This window comes from Lasioglossum baleicum, chromosome 12, assembly GCF_051020765.1.
Source record: "Lasioglossum baleicum chromosome 12, iyLasBale1, whole genome shotgun sequence".
In the NCBI taxonomy this organism is placed as follows: Eukaryota; Metazoa; Arthropoda; class Insecta; order Hymenoptera; family Halictidae; genus Lasioglossum; species Lasioglossum baleicum.
The window spans coordinates 14868109-14893126 of NC_134940.1; the positions used below are offsets into that span (position 1 = coordinate 14868109).

The window sequence follows — 25018 nt, forward strand, 5'->3', positions numbered from 1 at the left end:
ATATTTAAAAAATGCACCTTTCTATATACAAATTTCTTTGGAAGTATATTTTTCCAAATACAATGGATGGACACCCTGTACGGCTGAGCATTTTTTCTAAAGACCAATCATTTCGAGTGATTTCGGTAGAAATATGTATATTTTAATTGCCGGTGAATCTAGTGTTAACCAGTTGAAAATGCTCCCTTGTATTTAGATCGCATTTGAAAATTTGATTGCCCGGTGTGTAATTCAATTTTTAATTGGTCTCGAGTGGAGCTAGACGGAAATATTCACATTATGGCACCGCAGTAGGTTCACGGTAGTTGCATTCCGTCGCGTATCTAATAGTGTTCAGTGAAAGTTCCCCTTATGCATGGTCGGCCATGTTTACAAGAGTGCGCTCGCACACATGCCTGCCGTTGCACTGTCGTTCCCTCATTTGACGATGCCTACACGCCGATACACTATTCCACGATTAACACAAGGAATACAGTACGCGTTTGCTTTCGCTGCTGTTTCGTCAGAGTGTAATTTCCCAAGCGGTAGCTCGCATTTTGTCGCCGTTCATTAAAACGTATCGTAAAGCCGCAGAATGCATCGAATTCGATGCGGCATACTTGTCCTTAATTTTATGCATGCATGGTTGATATTATCGTCGCCTATTTTCTTTCGAAAACCTCACACGTTACAGGCAAGCATACTAATCTAGAATTTATTTTTTAGTCTTTATTAATTAATACTCCTATTTTGATTATATTAGACATTTATGCATTTACTTGGGGAAATATAAAACGGTTATTGACGTCACCTCAGTAAAATGATTGTAGCAAGAAGCAAATATTTATTTAATCCGTTTAAAGCACTAAATAAATAATAATATAATTTGTTTAGTTCCAGTGCCTTGCGATTGATGAAGAAAATTCTGTATCATATTTGATTGTTATGGAATTGATTTTTCGTTTTCAAATATATTTGTTGTTCTTAATTCCGTTTAGAACTCTATATTGTTGGTATATAAGGCAAGAACAATTGAGTTGAAGTTTTATTTGTCTCACAATTTTATTAAGAACAGTGTTAGAACGCAATTATGATACTATATAGTCACAAAGAAATGTTATGTGTATAAAACTGCACATTCGAAATTTTAATAACGTTTTATTCCAAAAACATGTTTACTATTAATTGTACGCCATATACAGATATTATAATATGTGATCACTTTGAATGTTACAGGTATGTGCCAAGTCTTCATTCAACTATGCTATATAACACACTGTTTCCTCCTGACAGGTATGTGCTACCTCTTCTTAACGTTTTTATACTACTATAATACAACTTTCCACAACATTCAATACTCATACTTGAAGATTTCCATGTGTGCTTTTATATCGCAAACGTACATTAATGGAACATTGTGTAAAGAGTGGAAATTGAATGTGGGGATACAAAGTTTTGAATTTTGGGTAATTTTGGGAATTTTGTGGATCACAAAAATGTTTGAGCGGACAGACTCGAGCGACTCGCAGAGATTACTTCAACGAAAGTCGATCCAATTAAGTGCTGCAATAATTTGATTGTGGATTTTCTGGAACAATTTAAATCAGTAAAAACACTAACAAAATTTACGAATGTCAATATACTGTCTTCGACTTACTAAATTGTGGAAGAGGAAAGGAAAGAACTCTAAATCAGGCTCCTGATTAATAATAGTTGATAGTGGGGGAACCGGTGCACTGGTGGTGGGAGTCGTGAAACGACAGCGGGCAAGAAGTTGCCTGGTCTACACGATTTCTGTTTCTCACAATTGGTGGCAACAATTTTTCGTTTGCACAAAAATCCACAGTCTACACGTGACAAAAATATTTTTTTCGTCTCCGGCTCCGATGAAAATATCAAACGCTAATTGAAACAGTAGTGCGACACAGGAGGTTGCGCGCGAGCTTACGTAAATCCCGACGATCCAATTGATTAATTAGAACAGTGAAATTTAAATTCAAATTTCGGGAGGGCGAAATTCGAATTCGAACACAGTACCGAAGGGTCGAATTCAAATGCCAACTGTTTGTTAGTCCCGACAATGTGATTGGTAACAAACGTGTAAGTCGAATCGATTTAACAGCATCGGTACCGAACGAAGCAATTAACGCGCGAATAATTTCAATAGTCCGAGTCATCAGCCCCATCGGCCACGTGCAAATGTCGGCAGTCTACGTGACACACGTACGTTACGTAATCATTTGCATGATATCGGCCCACGTACCACAGCCATACGGAAACGATTCAACGTTATCATTCGGCTTTATCTTAAAACCCTTATCGATAGAATATACTCGACGGGGATGAAAATCGCGTACACTCTCGCACGAAAAAAGAAAAAACACGTAAAATTCGAACACAGGTTTTGTGATTTTTAGTTAATTTCGCGTCTGCTTTGTTTCGGCAGAAAAATCTGCGTCACAATGAAATACACGAATAGAGTAATTAACGATTTTTCACAAAGACAAAGAGATTTCCTCTGGAATTTTTCAAATCGTTTCGCTGCACGGGGTTATGCATTTATCTCGCATCAGTGCACCGCGATAAATCAAATCGGTAACAGTGCGTAAAAGAATTTCTACTATACACGTTTATGCCTCGTCGACAACCATCGCTTACAAGACCCAGATCCAATCGTGCCGAGAATCTCTCGGTTGGATGCAGCCTTCGTACGAACCACAGGAAAACCGACTTTTGCAACATAAACATTCGTTTTAATTTTTCCATTTTATTACTCAAATATGCCTCAGCTTTGCATGAATTTTATCACTGAAAAATGTTGCAACTACGGTGGATTATCAATAGGCTCCGTTCACCCAGAGCTACCAACGTTCCATCCAAATTCGAATTTTCTAATAGCCATTTGACAGAAATCAGTAGTCGTAATTTCAAACGGTGCAGACATTAGAAGAATTTAGAAATATTATTGCATTATTTCCAGCTTATGAAACATATTGAAAAGAAAAATAATTGTCTATTCCGCTCCAGTTTGTTGCTATTTGGGTGGAGAATTTTAAAAACGAGTGGGTGTAATTTAAAACATTAGAGACATTAGTCGAATTTGAAAATACTTTTATATTATTTTCAGCCTATTTTGAACATATTGGGTTGGCAAATAAGTTCGTTCGGTTTTTGTGGTTTATTCCATTCTAAAAAACCGAACGAACGAGTCAACCCAATACTAAGAGAGAAAATAAATTTCTACGTCACTCCGGTTTCATGAAATTCAGGTGGAAAATTTTTGTTTTGCATAAAGATCTACTAATTAGGCACTGTCAAAGAGAGGGCACAATTGTTTCCCCTAAATTCGTGCTTCCTCCCCTTATCTGGATCCAATAAGGAAATTAACATTGATCACAAAGAAGTAGGTTCAAAAATATGTTACAAATGAATGAATGAACGAATGTGTCAGAATGTGAAGGCGCATCCCGCACCCTTGCAATCCTAGAACCGAATCTACCCCCTTAAGTACGCCGTACTATGGGTCAAACCGACGAAATCTGTGTCAAAATCAAAGAACTTTCGAGAGAAATGAGATAGAGCGATCAAATTTTTTTAAAATGAAAGCTGAAACTTTGCAGACTATGAAATAATTATGGAGATTGTGGTACCAACGTTTTTTAATCTCGAGAAAATTCGTTAAACTTGTACAATTTCAAGAAAATTGTGGTTTTTTCAATACCACGCGCGGAAAAAATTGTTTTTTAACATGCGACACATCATTTCCCGTAGATTTTTGCAGGCTGATTTCAAATTTGGTTTCACAATTTGTCCACGACCTCAGGATTTTGCAAGAAATCGATTTTTGTGAACACAACTTGTGAAATCATTTTTTCGTTGAAGTGATTTGGTAACCCACTAGTTTGAAGGAATATTGTATTCTCATATATGAAACACATTAAAAATTATCATAATGAAGTAGTTGAACGTTTACTTAAAATCAGCATGAAAAAATCGACGGGAAATGATGTGTCGCACGTTAAAAAAAAAAATTTTCCGCGTGTGGTACTGGAAAAACCACAATTTTCTTGCAATTGTGCAAGTTTAACGAATTCTTTCAAGGTTAAAAAACGTTCGTACCACAATCTCCATAATTATCCCATATTCTGCAAAGTTTCAGCTTTCATTTGAAAAAAATTTCATCGCACTATCTCATTTCTATCGAAAGTTCTTTGATTTTGACACAGATTTGATTTTGACTCGGTTTGGCGCATAGTGCGCCGTTGGACGATTTGCTCCGACACTGTTAAAGCCGACGAGCTCGCGAAAATGAATCAGCTAAATCGAGTACGTATTCTGCATGGAAAATGTGTGGTGTACATACGATTACCTTCAGGTTTAGATTGGTCGGTCGCCGCAGAACGGAATGAATCTGCGCGGACGCGTGTTCGTTGTTTAACCTTGTTTATAGAGTATTCAGCGGGAAGATTCATTGCATAACATCGAGCGCGAAAGGGAATTGCGAGCGAACGAACGGGCGGGCGTAACTCTCCCCCTTTATTCTTTGTTTGCACAGACTGGAGTCGCGCGGCGGCTCCACGGCTCCAGGTCACAGGGAACTCGAGAAAATCTGAGCAATGCAACCTTTCGAACGTTTGCTCTTTCTCTGCTTCTCGCCCGTTGACCCCTTCCATCTTTCTTGATCCGCACTGCGCCGAGTTTCTCACGCCTACCCACGCACGCGAGAGAGTGATGAAGCAGTCACACTTGTTGCACATTTCCCTTACACAAGACGCCCGTACAATCACGATTCCAAGTATTTCGACTCGGTTGATGCAATTAACCAGCATAATAGCTGCGTCGATCCGCGTTCAGCTCTCCGACGTGTCGAATGAACAATACGCAACGCGAGCTATAGCGATGGTGTATGGCAACGAGGAGAAAGAAACACTCTCGATCACTGTTACGAATCCAACGGACCTGGAGGAACTATTTGTTGAGGGACCTAGTAGATAGGGTTGCCAGATCTTCTATATTTGAACTTGATCTTTACGTAGCTATAGGAATTTTCAAAAATCTTTGTTTGAATAAAAAGGTTTAAAATCTGCTCTGTACCTCTTTTACTTGAACTCCTATATTTTGAGCCTATCTCATATATACATAATTGCAGTTTTCACTACTTTTTCTATATTTGGATGAAACATTTCTGGCAACCCTACTAGTAGAACTATTTTATATTTTATAATTAGTTGCCAGTTCTAGTGTAAATCACTGGGGAAATTGTGGTCGATGATAGTTTCAGCGCAATTTTTTGAGCAGCGAGGTTAGCTACCTGCTCAATAGAGGATACTGAGGTGTCGATGGACAATAGGCAACGCGAGGTATAGCAACGAGGAGGAAGAAACACTGGCAATGACTCTTATGAATCAGACGTACTTGGAGAAACTGTTTGCTGACGGACCTAGTAGAACTATTTTATATTTTATATTTTATAATTATTATAGTTGCCAGTTCTAGCGTAAATCATTAGGGAAATTGTGGTCGATGCTATTTTCAGTCCAATTTTCTAAGCACCGAGGTTGCAATCTGCTCAATGAAGGATACGGAGGTGTCGAATGAACAATACGCAACGTGGCCTATAGTGGTGGTGTATCGTAACGAGGAGAAAGAAACACTCTCGATCATTCTTATGAGTCCAACGAACCTGGAGGAACTATTTGCTGAGGGACCTAGTAGAGCTATTTTATATTTTATAATTAGTTGCCAGTTCTAGTATAAATTACTGGGGAAATTGTGGTCGATGATAGTTTCAGTGCAATTTTTTGAGCAGCGAGGTTGCTACCTGCTCAATAGGGGATACTGAGGTGTCGAATGAACAATACGCAACGTGAGGTATAGCAACGATGCTTTAGGCGAACCCCCTATCTGGGTTAATGAAAAGGAGCTTATTAAAATTGTTTACACAATGCCAATAAAATATTCAGCTTCCTCTTAATGTCGTGGAGCATTTAATATACAGAACTTAACACTGAGCTCACCGAGTCTTAAAACTAACTGGTACATGTTCTCTTATAAAAATGACAAGATTGATTTTACATATTTAGACTTTCTGCAGCTTTTATTGCAATATGTGCTCCACTAAAGACATCTATACAATCATTTCTTATGAAATTATTTTTATTGTATCAATAATCGTGAAATAAAAATTCCAGAACCGGTCATTTTGACCGGTGATGTTTAGTGTTAGCATGATAGGAATTGATTATATCAATTCAGTAATATCTGATCGTTAATCTTCAGTTGCTCGCACTTCACTTACTAAATACATAACTGGTTACTTTATATGACAATATGGCTTGATATGACTAGTGTAGTCCACACCTTTGATTATACACCTATATGCGAGTAATTAAAAGTTAAGGAAGTATCGAGACGAACGTAGGGCATTATGAACCACGCATAAGTAATAAGAGGTTGACTCAGAGTCCTATTATATCTTCGACCGGCGATCGGTTTTTAGTCCGACTACGTAATCTCTCTTCAACGTCGATACACAATGGCGACCACATTGTGCGGACTCATTAGACCTAGAAACGCGTTATCAAGGGTCAGATGACGCGAATGTGTACACAGCAATTACCGCTCCCGATTTAGATGTAGTTGAATTAGAATGGTATCTGCGCGACATAGAACGGCGTACAAGCGCGTTTCCAATTTATATTCAGCCGCATATCGAATACTTCGAATATACCTACTCGCCTATGGAATTTAAAATTCCGTATAATTAATGCATTAGGGTCGCGAATCAACTTATCCACGATTCACGTAACAGAAATAGTTTCGAAAGTTCACGGAATGCGAACACTTTGGCCATTTGGAATTCTGAAGGTCGTCCATCAAAGGCACACAAGATAAAACCGCGAACTCTATTAAACTTATCCGCCTATCGCTCGACGCCATTAGCAATGGCCGCGATATACAATTAGGAGACTTTTGACCATGGGACGATGCTTATGAAAATCGTAAGCGTGTTATGCTCTAGGATTGAATAATTCCAAATATTCGCGCAACAATGCACACGATAATTTCACTTGTCGCGTCGTTTTAATTAACAAACACGGGGGTAAAAGTTTTGTTGGAAATTATGCAATTACGTGCTGTATTCTACTAATAATCATACCGCCGAAGCGACGACCCACTAATGAGCAATTTTATAAATAATTATGAGCGTGCTCCTTGCGCTTAGATAGAATTTCTATATTTATAATTAACGATTTTCGAAGCTTGCCGAGCGGAACACCGCGATGAAACTAAATCCGACGGAGTTTTATTGTTATTGATCCGACACAATTATCCTGGGAAACGAAGCTCTCATTTAATTACAGTGCCGCGTTCTTTGTTTTTATTAAATTTCGTGTTAATTATGCATATTCACATATACATAGTATATGTATTCATACACTGTACAGGGTGAGTACCTGGATAAACGTTTTAGACAAAAGTTATTCGGTTTCGATGGGACTATTGTGTGGTGTACATAATTTTGTTCTGGCAGAGATTTTTTAATGGAACCACATTTTTGAACTCCTACTCCTTCTCGAGACAATTTCAACGATATAGTCGTTCAAGGTCATAAACTTAAACAAGGATCCTCCCACGATTGAAGCACTTCTCGAGACAGTTCCAACAATATAGTCGTTCAAGGTCATATACGTAAAAAAGGATGAAAAATATAAATTCACATAAACAAAAAATGTGGAAAACGTAGACGAACGTGAATTCAATTCAAAATGTAAACAAACTGCTTACATCGAAAATAATCTGCTACGACAGATGCTCAAAATTACATAAATATTTAAATTATATTTTAAGAAGAAATATAAAACTGAAAGACCCCCCCTTTTGATTATTCAGTATATATTATTCAATATATAAAATTTCATATTAATTTAATGATATTTTAAAACAATATTAGATTCTATATGTATAAAATTCTTATTAATACTATTACTCCCTCACACACAAATAATGTTAAATATATGTATAAAATTTCATATATTAATTTAATAATATTTTAAAACAATATTAGATTCTATATGTATAAAATTCTTATAAATAATATTACACCCCAAATAATATTAAATATATAAAGTTTCATATGAATTTAACGATATTTTAAAACAATATTAGATTCTATATCAAATTCTTATAAATAATATTACTCCCTCAAATAATGTTAAATATATAAAATTTCATATTAATTTAATGATATTTTAAAACAATATTAGATTCTATATAAAATTCTTATAAATAATATTACTCTCTCAACTAATATTAAATATATAATAATTAAGTAATATTATTAGTCCCTTGCTAGAAGACAGAATGATTTTTCTGAAATTTTGAAAATTTCGTCGAATATCACGGCAAGGTGACGAGACAGAATGGATGTAGTGAAAAATAGTTAGCTCCTGTTGATTGCAACGTTTACAGGTAATATCATTTCACTAAAACGTCGATTTATTTCTTGAATTTCCGAGATCTCCGAGGATTGCGACGTGACGCGTCGCGAGATGGGTTTTTGAAGACCAGCGGAGTAGCCATTGTTTTATTTCCGTCAGTCTTGCGAAGCGGGATTTCTGGGCAGCTGCAGACGGCTCTACGCGCCACGAACAAACGTGATCCTTTTTCTAATTTTTGTAATAAAAGTTGATTCCGAGGATCCCACAACTATATGTATACACGTACGGCTAAACAAGATAGCTTCCCCCCCGTACTTTTACTTACAACTCGAGGATGATGCCAACGGACTACCAATGAGCTCGGGGACATATTAATTTCACTGAAAAATTAGTCAATGTTTTCAGAGCTGTTTTGTACCTAATTGCCAGCTGATTTTATTCGATTTCTTAAATTAATTAAAACATTCGTCGCTGTGGAAGTTAATTTATATTGGCACTTTTATCGAGAAAATCCAGGAATGACACAATCTATGTAATAAATTGAAATTATATTAAATTCCATACATTATTGTACTGTGTAAATTTATTACAGTTCTTCATTGCATACGGTTGAACAATCCACACGTGCACAGAGAGATTAATATTATGCATTTATGATAGAATTTTTCGATCAAAGTTTTATTAAGCTCATTCGTAAAATGGACTGTTGAACTCGAGCTCTTTTTGCCTTATTAATATAATATTTATTAATATGCCCATGTATTTAAAAAAATTATAGAATGTTTGAAAATAAGAACGATAAAAGGAGTGTTAATTCGAATTTATTTCTCGTAACTTCATATATAAATTACGTTTAAACATATATTCATTATGTTGTAAATCTGATAGAGATTTGTAACTAATATTTTTTTTTCCTAATATTATTGAAATATTTTTGAATCCCGCGCTATGAGTTTCGCACATGAACGCTCACGGTATTTGCACGCATGACGTTTCTGTAGGTGATTAACACGAGTGACAATCGATACGTAACGTCACATATGTATTCGCCTTGTATGTCTCGTATGTTTATTTACTCTAGCAGTATTTACTCTACTAGTACAGAGTCCGTGTCAATTTACTCAATTAATTAATACCCTCGCAACGTTCAGAATATAATTATAACAGTTGTATATTGCATTATAACAGTTGCTCTTAATATTTTCATATAAGTATAACATAAGTATACCGACACTTTTCGAACATTATTTTCACAAAATTATTGTTCAATAAATAATTATTACTTGTTAGTGGGCGGACTACTTATTTGTCTACTGAATTATTGACACTGTCTACTGAAGTATACTGACACTTTCGAAACATTATTTTCACAAAATTAATATTTAATAAATAATTATTATTTGTTAGTGGACAGACAACTTATTTGTCACCTGAATTATTGACACTGTCTACTGAGGTATATTGAGACTTTCGAAACATTATTTTCACAAAATTAATATTTAATAAATAATTATTTCTTGTTAGTGGACAGACTACTTATTTGTCTACTGAATTATTGACACTGTCTACTGGAGTATACCGACACTTTCGAAACATTATTTTCTCAACATTATTGTTTAATAAATAATTATTATTTCTTAGTGGATAGACAACTTATTTGTCTACTGAATTATTGACACTGTCTACTGAAGTATACTGACACTTTCGAAACATTATTTTCACAAAATTAATCTTTAATAAATAATTATTACTTGTTAGTGGACAGACAACTTATTTGTCACCTGAATTATTGACACTGTCTACTGAGGTATATTGAGACTTTCGAAACATTATTTTCTCAACATTATTGTTTAATAAATAATTATTATTTCTTAGTGGATAGACAACTTATTTGTCTACTGAATTATTGACACTGTCTACTGAAGTATACTGACACTTTCGAAACATTATTTTCACAAAATTAATCTTTAATAAATAATTATTACTTGTTAGTGGACAGACAACTTATTTGTCACCTGAATCATTGACATTGTCTACTGAAGTACACTGGCACTTTTATCAGATATTATGTATTCATATCGTTGGTGTTTCCCTTAATTTGTTGCATCGATTAGAAGGCTTATATTTGCATTTCGACGTCGGACGTTTCATATGCAACAATCAAGTATCCTCATATATCATCACAATCTCACGTATAACGTGAATTTTCAGAACGAATCTACAGCAGAAACCACATTCGACCCCTTTATCGACCTACTTGTGTCATCTGCGACATTCTTAAGCTTGATGAATGGACACCGTCTTTTTTCCGTTTAAGTGGCAATTGAATCTTTCCTGTTCGTCAGTGACTGGTTTTATAGCCCCATAAACTTTTCATATAAACTAAATGACGGTGAATATATTTATCTCCCATTCAAAATGTTCAAATGTTCGTAATGTTATAGAAGGATATACCGTTTTATTTTAGCAAATTCTTAAAATCATTCTGTATAAGAGAGATTCACTGTGGTCTAAGAAAAAATTATTAAACTTGAAAATTTTACTTTTTCGTACACCGAAGTACATTTTTGGGACACCCTTTGTAATAACTTGTCCAATTATTGGTGTGTATGTTTGGTTAATGGTTAATTATGACGGAGTATTTGCGAACGAAGACATTTATCTGACATAATTCTCTTTCAAAGGGTGTACCGAGAGTATGAATAATAGAGTGGCTCTTATTAGCTCGTCCTGGTATTAGTATTAAAGCCTCGGCAAACTTCTAACCTCTGACCGTTGATAAGAGCCGCAATGGATTTTCGTTCTAGTTGGAACGTGAATCACTGAGAGAGGTATTATAGACTGTGAATAGTAAACAAGACAGTCCGTTCAAGAGGAAAACAAAAATGCAACCGCAAAACCAGAAGCAGCAGACGGTATAAAAGTGACACGATATCGTGACACGATGATTCAACAGACTGACGCCCCCGCGGTTATAGAACACGGTCCACAGCGGTTATTTTCTGGAATTCGTTTCAAAACCATCAAACCGTCATGTGCATCTGTTACACAGATCCATACACGTTCATGTGATTTGACCCAATTTCGTAGGTATCGATCATCGCGCGTTCACAGTGATTATATAAAGAATCGAAATCGTTACGATCGACGTGAACGTAAAGGATAAATTTAACGACGTACGATCGGCGTTGTAGTTTCTCCCTCCGATTGCCAAAGTGACATCAAATATTTACACTGCTGTGCAAAAGATAGAAGCACCCGGCCATATTTAACATTAAACCTACCATCACCGGTCAAAATAACCGGTTCCAGATTGATTATTTTACAATTATTCAAATAATAAAACTGATTTTATGAGAATTGATTGTATAAATATCTTTATTAGGGCACGTATTATAATTGGAGCCGCAGAAAGTCTAAATAAAATCAATCTTGTCATTAAGGCGCTAATGATTTTTTTTTTATTACTAATTAGCAGTCTCGATCATAGATCCTACTACTCTGTATCATATTTTTCGTGGACAGAAAAGCTTATCGATCTGTTAGATAACGGAATACTCATTTGAATAGCCAATAATAATATAAAATGAAATATATTAGTGTGTACATATATAACATAAACTGAATATTCTAATTATCGTAATAATTGTAATGATTATTCTAATTATTGTAATAATTGTAATAATTATTCTAATTCTCTATTATTTATTCTGTTGTGTATTCAATCATAATAATTGTGATAATTATTATAGTTCTGTTATTCTAATTAATTCACAAATATAATAAGATTGTACTTGCTATATATAAACCACTTGTTTTAAAGCAATAACAAATAAATAAACATACTATATGGCTTGATATGAATTTATTTTACATGCGGATTTGTGAAAGTATGAATGACAATTAATTGGATTTTCATATCGTCTTCAACGGAAGGAGTCTTATATTGTTTAACGAAAGAAATAGTTTCTCTATCGAATTCTTTACGAAAGAACCTACTCAAATGGGAATTCATGTAAATATCCACAGTGTACACGAGTGAACATTATTCATTAACATCGCAAAAATGGAATTCATACTGCAAGAAGTCTCTGGTGTTACATTTTATCTGAAGATTACCAAAAGGCCCGAGGATGGCCTTAGCGTATACGAATTGCAGCTGTCCAGAAAAATTCCGCCTCGCTGGGTTTAAAGCATTGAAACAATTAAGATCCTGCAGGTCTTCAAGGTGCTATTTCTCAATGTGACACAAACAATAAAATGATTAACACGTTGACTGCCGAACCGGCAACCACGAAAATCGCGCACAACCGAAGTAATCTATTTAATGAAAGAAAAACTGAAGAGCGCATATTCGTCATGGCGATTGTTAGACTGCGGATTTTTATGCAAAATAAAAATCGTTGCTATTAATCCGAAGGTACAGAAGCTACTTAGACATTTATCTCTTTTCTTAATAATGCTGTAGAATTGAAAACGATGCAACAGTATTTTGAAATTTACATCGGATTTATTTTCGATGTGTAATTATTGTAATATTTTTTACTGTTTCGATCGATTCCTTTTTTCTGAATAATTTTGTAGAATTGGAGAAACGATGCAATAGTATTTTCAAATTTATATTTAATTTATTTTAAATGCATATATGTATTGTAATATTTTTACTGTTTCGACCGATTCATTTTTCTGAATAATTTTGTAGAGTTAAAACCGATGAAACAGTATTTTGAAACTTATTTTCAATTTATTATATTTAATATATTATAATATGATATATTTAATATATTAAATATTAAATATGTCATATTTAATATAATAATATATTTTCTGTTGTGAATGATTCATTTTTGTTATATTGATTATACTCTTTCAACCGCGTTTCGCGTCAAAATTGATTTTTTAAAATCTAGACGAATCATTGTATCGGCCACACAATGCAGTCATTGAACACGTACTGTGAATAGCGAGTCCTCATATCAGGAGTGTAATGGGTGAAGGTATAGTATCAATACGTGGTGTAGAATTCTTAATGCGTATCTTATCGGTTTGCACATTTTGCCTGATAACACATAAAACGATAAACGATAAACGATATCGGCATTTCCAGGAATTTACATTGCCTCCCCTTTGTGAGATAATGTTCTGCTGCAATTACGACGCAATTTAAAATGCTATCAGCAGCATAATGCATCGTAACGTTCCGATCGTAACAAGATATTTAACAGAACGACAACGCACTGATAAAAAATTGTCGTCATGCTCGTGTAACTTGTACATACGGTAGACCGTCAATTATCCGAACCAGTGAATAAGAGATCTCGAAAGTCTTCGAGATGGTTCAAAAAGAAATTGAAGATTACTTTAAAAAATAAATTTAACCAATTTTTTAAGTTTAATTAATCTTAACATTAACTGTGTATATTTATAATTATTACATACCGTTGTATATGCATGGTGTCCCATATAAATATATGTGATTACTATGACCTTCGTGTGACCTCGAGTAAAAAAAATTCACAACATTTGGCCAATCGATACAAAAATTGTAACAGGAATTCCATCACTATTTGTATCGATTGCTCAACTATTGTGAACTTTTTCTGTTCAAGGTCACACGAAGGTCATAATATTATTATAGGCCATATTTTCTATTACCAAAAATAAGCGTGATATTTAAGATGCTCAATTTAGACACCATGTATATGTACATACATATGTCTTCAGTAATATATCACATTTCTAATTACAGCAGTAGTCCTCTTGTAATTAATAAATCATGTTAAAACTGTTCCATTAACCAAACCACCTCTGTCCCAATTAGTTGGGGTAATTGACGCCCTACTGTACTTCATTCTTCTTTCTGACAGTTCTCTTCTGTACCTTTTAGGTAATTGTTATTATCAATAACGCTTCAGTTACGTCGTCTGCTATTATCGTTCGTTTCGGTTTCAAATATCCATAAATGAAATATTGTATTACATTGAATGCAACGTATTTTTCATGAGTGTTGTCTGTAACAAAGAGGAGTCGATGATTGCCTGAATATATATCAAACCATACGTCATGATATTAAATAACAACGAGTATAGAATTATATAATTTAATCAGTTTTGTATATGCGAAATACATGATGGCACGAACATGTCAGGCAGTTAACGAGCATGTTAAATTTGATCAAAATGACGTCCAATTAAAACGTAATTCTTATCAATAATTTGATTGTAATGTGTACGAACTGATGGTTATATTAAATTACACACTTTCATTGCTAAATAATGCGGCAAACGGTGCAGGTTTTTAATCGAACTCGTACTGTGGATGTACATCCTTGCTTTTATTAATTAAATAAATGAACATTAATTGTTTAACTTTGCCCACTGAACAATGAAATAATGTAATGACATTTATAGTAATTGTTAGTATTGCAAATAATTGTTTGAGGGCATAAAATATCTGGCAAAATATTGACTTCTCATCAAAATCTTTCTAAAAATAATACCTTTCGTGTAAATGTAAATTTAGTATTATACAATTTAGGAAAATTACAATTTAGAAAAATTACAATTTAGGAAAATTACAATTTAGGAAAATTACAATTTAGGAAAATTTCAATCGAGATTTATTGGAATCTGTTTCGTGAAATTTTTAAAACGCGCAAAACAGACTTGCGGTTAACATACCAACAAGTGTCGACCGCAGTTAATAATTGTCATTCACACAAATCTGACCGTTTATATAATTTGCAACAACAGGTGCATCATACACACACGGCTAATAAAATCAAATGAAATCCAAATAATTGAAAGCGCAATCTAATTCTCTAATTATACATTGGACAATGTGATTATCTATTAAATTTCGTGGAACACCCCGTTCATTTATTCCATATTCATTTAAACAAAACCATGCCCGCTTCCAAATATATCAACTCAAACATGACAAGTGCAGGTGGAGAGGAGAATTAGTAAACTCCTATTATGAACTACCCAATTATTGGAATCATCATGTTCACCGATACGTTCGAAAATAAACTGTTTACCTTGGGTCAAAACTAATTAGAAGCTCGTTAGGATTCACTTCTTTGTGAAATCTGCTGACTGTCTTTCAAAAGTTTGTAACTTCCTTCTAGCCGTTCTGAAAAAATTATGTTAGACAATTTTGACAAAACCTATGTCAGGTAGTTTTCAGAAACGTATTTGTAGACAGCGGATTTTATAGATTTATTACAAGAATGAATAGGTGTAATGTTAAACAGCAAAAATATTAGAAGAATTTAAAAATGCTATCATATTATTTTTATCCTATTAAACATATTAAGATAGAAAATCAATTTCTATTTCAAACAAACACTATTGAATTCCTTCAAGAAATCAACCACCTCCACAAAATCTAAAAACACTATAGAAGTTCGTCGTTAATGACCTAGATGTTGATGCGACGTAAACCTTAATTAAAAAAGAAAGATTCTGAACAGATTCTAATAAAAATGTAAGTCAACAATTTCCTACGAACAAAATAAAATTCTATTTTAGTTTTGTTAAGTTACTGGAGAACATATAGGCATACAATAAATATAAGTTTTCTCTTATTTTAAGAAATTACGATCTACAAAAAAGTTCTAATCACTGAAACCGTAAAATAAATAGGGCAAGGGGTTAAGAAAAAGCACAGACCAATCAGAGCGCTGCGACAGCGTACGCTCTCCGCCCCTGTCACGTGACAGCTGAGCGTGGCGCCGCCAGTGGCTGAAATCCGCGTTCCGATTGATCCGTGTTTTTCGTTAATACCTCCTTAACGAAGCCTCGGAGACCATTTTCGCAAAGGAAAAATTTTCTTCAATTGACCTGAGGAATTAGCCTATTTTCAATGAAGTGCAACATTTTTTCTGTGTATGCAATAAAAACCGTGACTGGAAAGTATCAACATATTTGCAGTCTCAAAAGATTAAAGAAAATAGAAGAATCAGACCAACCGTTCGAAATGAATTGCTAGCGCGTAATAAATTTCCAATCTGATTAACCCGATGAAATTATGTTGTCGAGGCTGCATAGTGGAACTCTCGCGCATGTCTTACGATTATTCACACTCCGATACCGGGATATTTAGGAGCAGCAACCCTCTTGCAATTAAATTATCGCAGCTCCTCTCGCCGAAACTTTGAAAAATCTGTGCACGTTATCCTGGGCGGAGGACGTTAATAGGATAATTAAAAGGCCTCTGGGCGTCTGGTATCTAATCTGGCTCGTGTCAACGTTTCGCGAATAAAATCCAAACAAGATACCTGGCCTGTATTCGCGATCTCTGACTCACCTCCAGCCTGTTATCGCTGGTGTGTACTTAATATTAACGCATCTTGTTAAGAAGGAAACCAGTCTGATACCTGTTTTCAGGAACGGCCCACTTATTCACTGAATATACGGTAAGGAAAGGTGTGTGTGTGTGCGTGTGAGAAAGTGGGAAAGGGAGAGGGAGGTGGAAGGGTGTGATGAATCGCTTTCAGATTAGCAAGTCTCATTCGACAGGTCATTTTTCATAGGGCTCCTGGCCACACACTCGTTTCCACCGGGGAGCACGCTGCCGCGTTTTTGCAGGCAGCACGCGCGCGTTTCTGCACCTGTGAATATCACGGACAGAGCCCGTCGATACACGCGTGTATTTAATCAGCGCGATATTTCAACTGGTTGATGTATGGCAGGACGCGGTGTTCTGGTATTGTACGTAAAACGTGCCTCGCATGCCCACACCTCGATTCGTTTAAACGGAATATGAAACGCCCGGTCTATGCTCTTTGGCAGCGTGTCGTTTAATACTCGCGACGACCGACGACTACGATATGTGATTACCGCCACTATAATCTGCCCGCAACGAGCATTAACGGGTTACCGTATCACCGAGAACCCATTAAACTACGATGAATTACCATTTTTTTTTCCCTTCAGGGTGACAAAAATCTGTTTTTCTTCAAACGTCGTTGTATTAGGTTGGCAACTAAATTCGCGATTCGGATTTTATGCATTTATAACGAAAATTGTTATGTACAATTTACAGCACCTCAATAACGTCATCTAATAGTTTCATTTAAGATTGCAATGTAAAAGAAAATGTCTATGCTTTCTTTTGGTGCAGCACAATTATTGAGAATCCTATTAACAGATTACCGACTGGTGATTATATTGCATAATTTTGAAATATCTATGGTACACGGCTAAACAATTTTTAATGAAATCTTTAATAGCAACGGCAATTTTCATTGTGAACTAACAAGTCACCCTCAATAACCTCGTCTAATAGTTTCATTTAAGATTGCAATGTAAAAGAAAATTTCTATACTTCCCTTTGTCACAGCATAATTATTGAAAATCCTATTAATAGGCTTCCGGTAGGTACAGTGTTAAAGTATTAGGTTGGCAACTAAGTTCGCGACCTCCACATATTCTCAAACAAAGTCATTTATACAGGGTGTCCCAAAATTCGTGAAAATCCCGAAAGGGGGTCGTTCCTGAGACCATTTCAAGCGACATTTTCCTTTGCAAAAATGTTATCCGCGGCTTTTTTTACGAGTTATTAACGAAAAACACGGACCAATCAGAGCGCGACCTAGACGCGAGTTGCCACAGTCGGCCAATAGACATTTGGCGCGCCGAGACGACTGTGGCAACTCGCGTTTAAGTCGCGCTCTGATTGGTCCGTGTTTTTTGTTAATAACTCGTAAAAAAAGCCGCGGATAACATTTTTGCAAAGGAAAATGTGGCTTGAAATGGTCTCAGGAACCACCCCCTTTCCGGATTTTCACGAATTTTGGGACACCCTGTATACGTATTTTTCAAGCAAAAGTATTTTATATCAAATTAACCGCAAAATTCAGAGCTTTCCAATGATATACAGTTCAAGAGGAATGGTCACTGAATGAGGTTATAATGATACAATAAAAGATTTATGAAACGAAAGGGCGCGAATTTAGTTGCCAACCATTTCGAAGGTCCACTTAAGAGTTGCACCGGTGAAAACAGCAATTGTTTGTGCACTTTGCCGAATTTTTCGCAATCTTTTCTCTAGCCGGTGTGTGACGAATATTAAGTTTCGAACGTCAATCAAGCAGCTCGATCGATCGTGTCGGTTATGCGACAGAAATGGATTACAGACGAGTGGCGTCGCTGAGGTTTCACACCATTCAGACTCGAGGGGATTTGCAGAGCGCGGCCGTTTAAATTTTTGAAACGTTAATGGAAGTCGAAAGTTGCATTCCAGCCTCCCCGAATATTTCGGTCGGATGCGCGTTCTATTGTCAGAACTTGTACCAATTCGAATGCATCGAATCTTCCGATGGAATATTAATGATTGGTTTTCCATTATTCTTATTTTATCGGGCCAATGCACAGTCAGATAACGCGCTTTTCACGCGATAGAAGAAGCGATCGTTCGATGAAAGTAAAATACCATTTTTTTGTTTTGTTTTTTGGTCCCCCATTCAATTTCGATTTGTTGGCGTTATTAGAACGCATCAACTGCGATTTCGTTCGATTCGGAATGCAATTTCGATCCGTCCATGTAAATTCGCATTGTCGTCACTGCGTGATAATAGTTGTTGTTACTGCATAGTCATTATTATACATATGGGATTTGTTGAGTTTAGCACGTAAATATCTCGTGAACTACATTTTCCTTCAATCGTGAATATAGCTATTGTTGTTGAGTAATGATTGTGTACAAATTCATTACGTTATAATAACTGGTGTGTTATGTAGAATTGTTACTAAACCGCGCAACGCTTTATACTCTCGAAGCGTATAAATATCTGGAAATTGTTGTTCCGATAGTACATTTTGCGCATACCGCGAAAGTTCATAACAACGGAATCAACTGTGAAATCCTTCAATATAATTATTTATATTGCGTCTCAATATAATTATTATAATCAACTGTGACGAATCGTGAATATATTTTCACAGAAAAAATTATGTATCGAGTTGGCAAGAAAGTAATGTCGGTATTTTAAGGTGGAATAAAACCGAATTTCTTTATGCAAGCGATGCACTTTAATGTGTATAAAATATTTTCTTACTTATTCTTTTTGACAAAAGATCATCGAACAAAAGGGAGAATATCTTATTCATTAAAAATTATTGTCTGAATAAAAATGATTGGGCTTTGTTTCACCTTAAAATACCGAAATTACTTTCTTGCCAACCCAATGTTAGGATACACGTTGTCTGTATGAAAATCAATAAAAATATATAGTGCAGAAAAACAATATGGAATACTTGTGTAGTAGGCGAGCGTTTGAAATAATTAATTTCTTGATCGAAGCAACTATTCACTGCCATCGCGGCGTACCTATCAACATCGATCTATCGATTTATTTACTCTTTTATAGGTTGCGTTTCTAGACTATCCGATCGTCAGCTCGACCTAATTTATAGGTTTATAGTCACTGTACAGTTGATATATCGCATCATAATTTTACGATACTAAGCACAATTACTCTTGGACTTGACTCTATAACATACACGTTCGGTTAGGTTTAATAACAGGTTTACAGTGTACTTCGCCCTTAACGCATTGTGCTTCATGTTTTATCGCTATTAGTAAGTCAGAATATAAAATACGGCCGACCAAACAATTTAGTATTGTTATTTTGTAACAATGATATCAAAAGAACTTTCCATTTAACTAGAATTTTTGTAGACTATTATACCGAACTGGATTTTTAAGGACAGCTTATTCGATTTAATTATTTTACAAGGTTCACTTTGATTTAGATTATGATTAGAGTACGGATTTTAAGAATTCATCAAAACATATTTAAAGACTTTAAAACAGTTGTCTATTGTGTACCATCTGCATTTTTCAATTAATTCCGACAATTCTCATTTTCTATAAAAATCTGCAGTTTACATTTTACCAGGAAAATGGGAATGTCAATATTCTTTGGACACATTGTATAATTCTAAAACGATCTTCTCCACTGTCTATGCATTTACTCCATTTTGCATGTAATTAATATAATGATTGAACGATTCAAAGTAAAATTACAATTGTTTAACTATGGAAGCTATGAATTAATTTCTGTTGTATTGATTGGTGGTAAATTTGAGACATTCTTTTACTAGTTATATTGAAAATAGCTAAACACGTGTTTAAGCATGCACTACATGTTATAATGCTAATGTTTTCGCACTGAAATAATCAATAAACATGCACTTAACTACGGCAATTTAAAGAGTGAGGAAACCTGCGATTGATACATCAATAAATGACATTGGGCGACCTTGAAACACTAATTTTTGCGCACTGAGGTAATCAATAAACATGTATTTAGCTATGGCAATTTAAAGAGTGAGAAAACCTGCGATTGATACATCAATAAATGACATTGGGCGACCTTGAAACACTAATTTTTGCGCACTGAGGTAATCAATAAACATGTATTTAGCTATGGCAATTTAAAAACTGAGGAAACCTGCGATTGATACATCAATAAATGACATTGGGCGACCTTGAAACACTAATTTTTGCGCACTGAAGTAATCAATAAACATGCACTTAACTATGGCAATTTAAAGAGTGAGGAAACCTGCGATTGATACATCAATAAATGACATTGGGCGACCTTGAAACACTAATTTTTGCGCACTGAGGTAATCAATAAACATGTATTTAGCTATGGCAATTTAAAAACTGAGGAAACCTGCGATTGATACATCAATAAATAACATTGGGCGACCTTGAAGCACCAGTATATTCAGATCGATGGAACCATCATGAAACAAGTTATCAGCTAAATGAAAACATGGGGTACCATTTAAAAAAGAAAGAAACAAAGATCACCAGGATTGTGACTCCACTTAAGTAAGTCAGATGTCGACCATATATATATATATATATAAGATATTTCGCTCGAGTCGGCACAAGTTTCATGTGGGACACTGTTTTGTATAATTTAGCAGACAACCGTGTGGTTAAATTAAAATGAGACATCCAGCATAAAGAAGAAGAACCTCGGTTCTGTATAATGTAGCTTTGCGAGTTCAGTTTGAGCGGGGGCTAGTTGTGACATTTATCCGACGTTCGATCAGCTCGAATCGGATCAGCCTTCCGCGGGAGGTCAATTTCCAAGGCGAAGAGCCAATCGTGTTCGAGCGAGAAGGTAGCTTTTAGAAGGAAAAAAAGCGAAGAAATAGCGCACACGTGTATGTTCCTTTATAGAGACAAAGTACACAGCGCGCCGTGTACTTAAGAGCAGTTCTGCGATACAGATGGACATCGCTCTCGCAGATGGAAAAGAAATCTAACTCTCGGCGTGCCTCCGAGAATCTTCGGGTTCGCGGACGGATGAATTTAAAGCAGATCCGCTACGCGTATGGAAAGACTAGTACCGCCCGGCTAGAACGTAAAAGAGAAAAGGCAGGCTACGGAAAACCTGGGGGGAAAAAAGAAAGCACACGCCGCGCCGGAAGGCTAGGGTGTCGATTACGAAGGATACGACTTTACGGAGCCCCATGCCCCGCCATTCTTTTATTGCGGAACACCGTCTATCTCTTTTATGTATCTCTCATCTCCCGCTCATCGATTCCTCCCTGCACGAATACCATTCGCTCGCGCGAAAACTTCCGCTGTGTTTGCGACACCTTTTGACCTTTGTTCATGGCCTTTTCAGGGACAATGATTGTTGCGTTGTTCCCTGGGCTCAAACACTATTGCCACTTTTATCTGCGAACATACTGCAAACCTCTGTTATCAAAAAAATTCTTCCCTCGCCTCTATACAATGTTGTTGTTCAGTTCATGAGATTTTCGGTAAATTATGTAACAGTAAGGAGCATAACTGATTCCGCAAACTTTGAATCGCAACAAACTAGAATGCAATGTAAATATATTTCATTTTCTAATATGTTTAATATAAAATAATAGGAACATCGTTTAAAATTAGTTTCAATCAGGGAACTGTATTTTGACATATCAGGTGTATGTACAAATTAATTGGTGGTTCTCGTAATTAATTAACTGCAACTGGATGTAGAAATTCGTGGATCTTGCTGATCGTGAATTTATTGATTATTTAGAAACGACTAAAGCACATTCTCTAAACAATCTTTATCATTTTCCATGTATTTATTCTATTTTACAAGTAATTAACTTAATAATGGAAACATTTGAATTCAAGATAAAGATTGTTTTATAGAACGTGCTTTAGTTGTTTCTATATAATCAATTAATTTACGATCAGCACTTTCCACGAATTTCTACACCTAATACATTTCGAATAAAACGCTTGAAATTATAAGCACTTGTACAAAATAGAAAAAGAATATTCGAAGCGCAAAAGGGTTGAAACTTGAAGCATCGAGGAAAATGAGAAAATGGATTTGGCTTCTCGGAGTCGATCGAGCGGAGTATCGTTTCGAGTATCCTTTGAGGGGATAAATCGCGGTGATCTGAATAAGCTGAGTATGGTAATCGAGAATAGTACGCAACAGGACACGTGTGACAGGTTGACGGGATGGGGCACCTGTAATAACAAGGTAGAATTCGAAAAAAACTCACGGTTAATGTTAAGACGCAAGGTAGCCGAGCGCAGTATTCAAGGACTGATGATGTCTTCACTGTGGGATGTATTAATCACACCAACTTCCTATCGCTTTTTCGCATGCGAGACGAGTTTTTTCGTTATTAAATCGTCGACTGTAACCTGCAATCACGTGTCTAAGAAATAACGCAAGTATGAAGTGTTAACGTCAGGCAACGGATGCAAAGAAAATAATCGAACGATAGTTACCGTATCGTGACATATTCGATTAAGCAAATGCTAATGCGTTAACGATTGAAACACACATAATATCCACCCTCTTTGAAAGGGGAAGACTCGTTTCCAGGATCGCAAGGGTGCTACGGTTAATAAATATCTACGGTTAAATAGTATAAATAATACGGTTAAATAGCTACGGTTAGGAGCATAACTGATCCTGCGATTCCTTATGCAAAATAAAAATTGTTCATGTGAATTACAACAAATTGGAGTGAAATAGAGATTTATTTTCTTTCTTAATATGTTCTACAGATTGAAAGTAATGTAACAGTATCTTTAAATTTTTATAATATGTTTACTGTTTTAAATTCGGCCTAATAATTTTTGCCACAAGTGCGTAAAATTCCATTTCTATGAATGGACCAAACGACCTCAATTTTCTTTGTAAGGCTAGAATAATTAGTTTAGTAGCTGACGTCTAATAAATGTCTTTTGCAAAAATGCATTTGCTCGGAATTGTGAAAAACAATAGTGAAAATTGATTTATACAACTTTTTTACGTGGGCCAATAACGAACATTTAAAAGATGTGTTTCGTACACTCGTATAAATTATATATATTCTGAAAATTTCATTGAAATTGGTTAATTGGTTTACGAGTTATAAACGATCAAAAGTGGTAAAAATGGCAGTTGTAGGTCGAAAATCAAGAAAAATTGCAATTTTTACCAGTTTTGCTCGTTCATAACTCGTAAACCAATTAACCAATTTCAATGAAATTTTCAGAATATATATAATTTATACGAGTTTACAAAACCTTCAAATTTTCGTTATTGGCCCAGCTAAACAAGCTGTAAAAATCAATTTTTACTATTGTTCTTCACAATTCCGAGCAAATGCATTTTTGTAATAAATGAATAAAATTCGGAGTCAAAAAGCAATGAATGACATTTTCGAAATGGAAAAAGTACTTCAAATTATCTCAGGAATCCAAGGAAGCACGAGATTTTGAACATTGAACAAGTTCAATGAAAATAAACAATTTTCTATATATACTTACTATAAGAAACTTTTACTTGAATTTTGCTATAAAGACGTTTTGCCGTTCATTTTTGTAAAAAATCGACGAAATTAGAAAGTACAACGATCCGCCTAATTGCCAGTTTTAGAATTGACATGACTGAGCAGCTTAATGAAATGGCATAATTAAGGTGGTGACAATATATACCCTATATTCCAGTGATTGCAGCATCATTCGATTTGCGAGATGTTAATTCGATTATTACTTAAACCGTGCGAAGTTAACTATGTTTCGCCGATCCTCGCTGCTTATGAATTCCTTTAGCAGAACTTGCGTCACGCGCTCTCACGGGGAGAGATCACAAATTCTACTGCGTCTATCGAATGACGCAATGTTTGAATTTCAAATGATTCCCGGCAACTTGTGCAACTTTCGTATAATTTTTCTGCTACACTGATCCTTCCTTCAGAACGAAATCGTGGTATATACAGGGTGTCCCTGCTAAGTCTGCCAGGCTATATAGAATTTAAAACCGTCGTAAATAGAAGAAGTTGCGCAACGTAAAATTAAATGGCTTCAGGGTAACATGTTATATGTATAGATTGTAAATATTCGGTAAAGGTATCCAGAAGCAATAAAATTTAAATTTTGGCTATACAGCAGAAGCATATTTACATTTGATTTAGTGACAATAAGCATGAAAGAAATATACATGAATTTTTATTGGCTTCTAATGTAGACATGTCTCGTTCAATATCTCTTGTTATTTATTAATAAAGTACAGCATTGTTTCAATCAATTCCTGACTGCAAATGGCTTCGTTTTAATTAAAT

General features: G+C 35.3%; 1 protein-coding gene across 4 annotated transcripts in view; it reads left to right on the top strand.

Moving 5' to 3' along the window:
- The window catches only part of LOC143214010 (CCR4-NOT transcription complex subunit 6-like), a 591839-nt gene that overhangs the window by 257768 nt on the left and 309053 nt on the right, over positions 1–25018 (top strand). The window contains exon 7 of one of the 4 annotated variants that reach the window (XR_013010084.1): positions 1216–1272. The exons of 2 other annotated variants lie outside the window; for them this stretch is intronic. Coding sequence is in view for 1 of the 2 variants with exons in the window: in XM_076434477.1 (XP_076290592.1) it covers positions 1216–1556 (341 nt within the window). In the remaining variant the exon portion in view is untranslated. Of the gene's footprint in view, positions 1–1215; positions 17938–25018 lie in introns of those variants that run through there. One more of the 4 variants, XM_076434477.1, reaches the window with a different exon arrangement.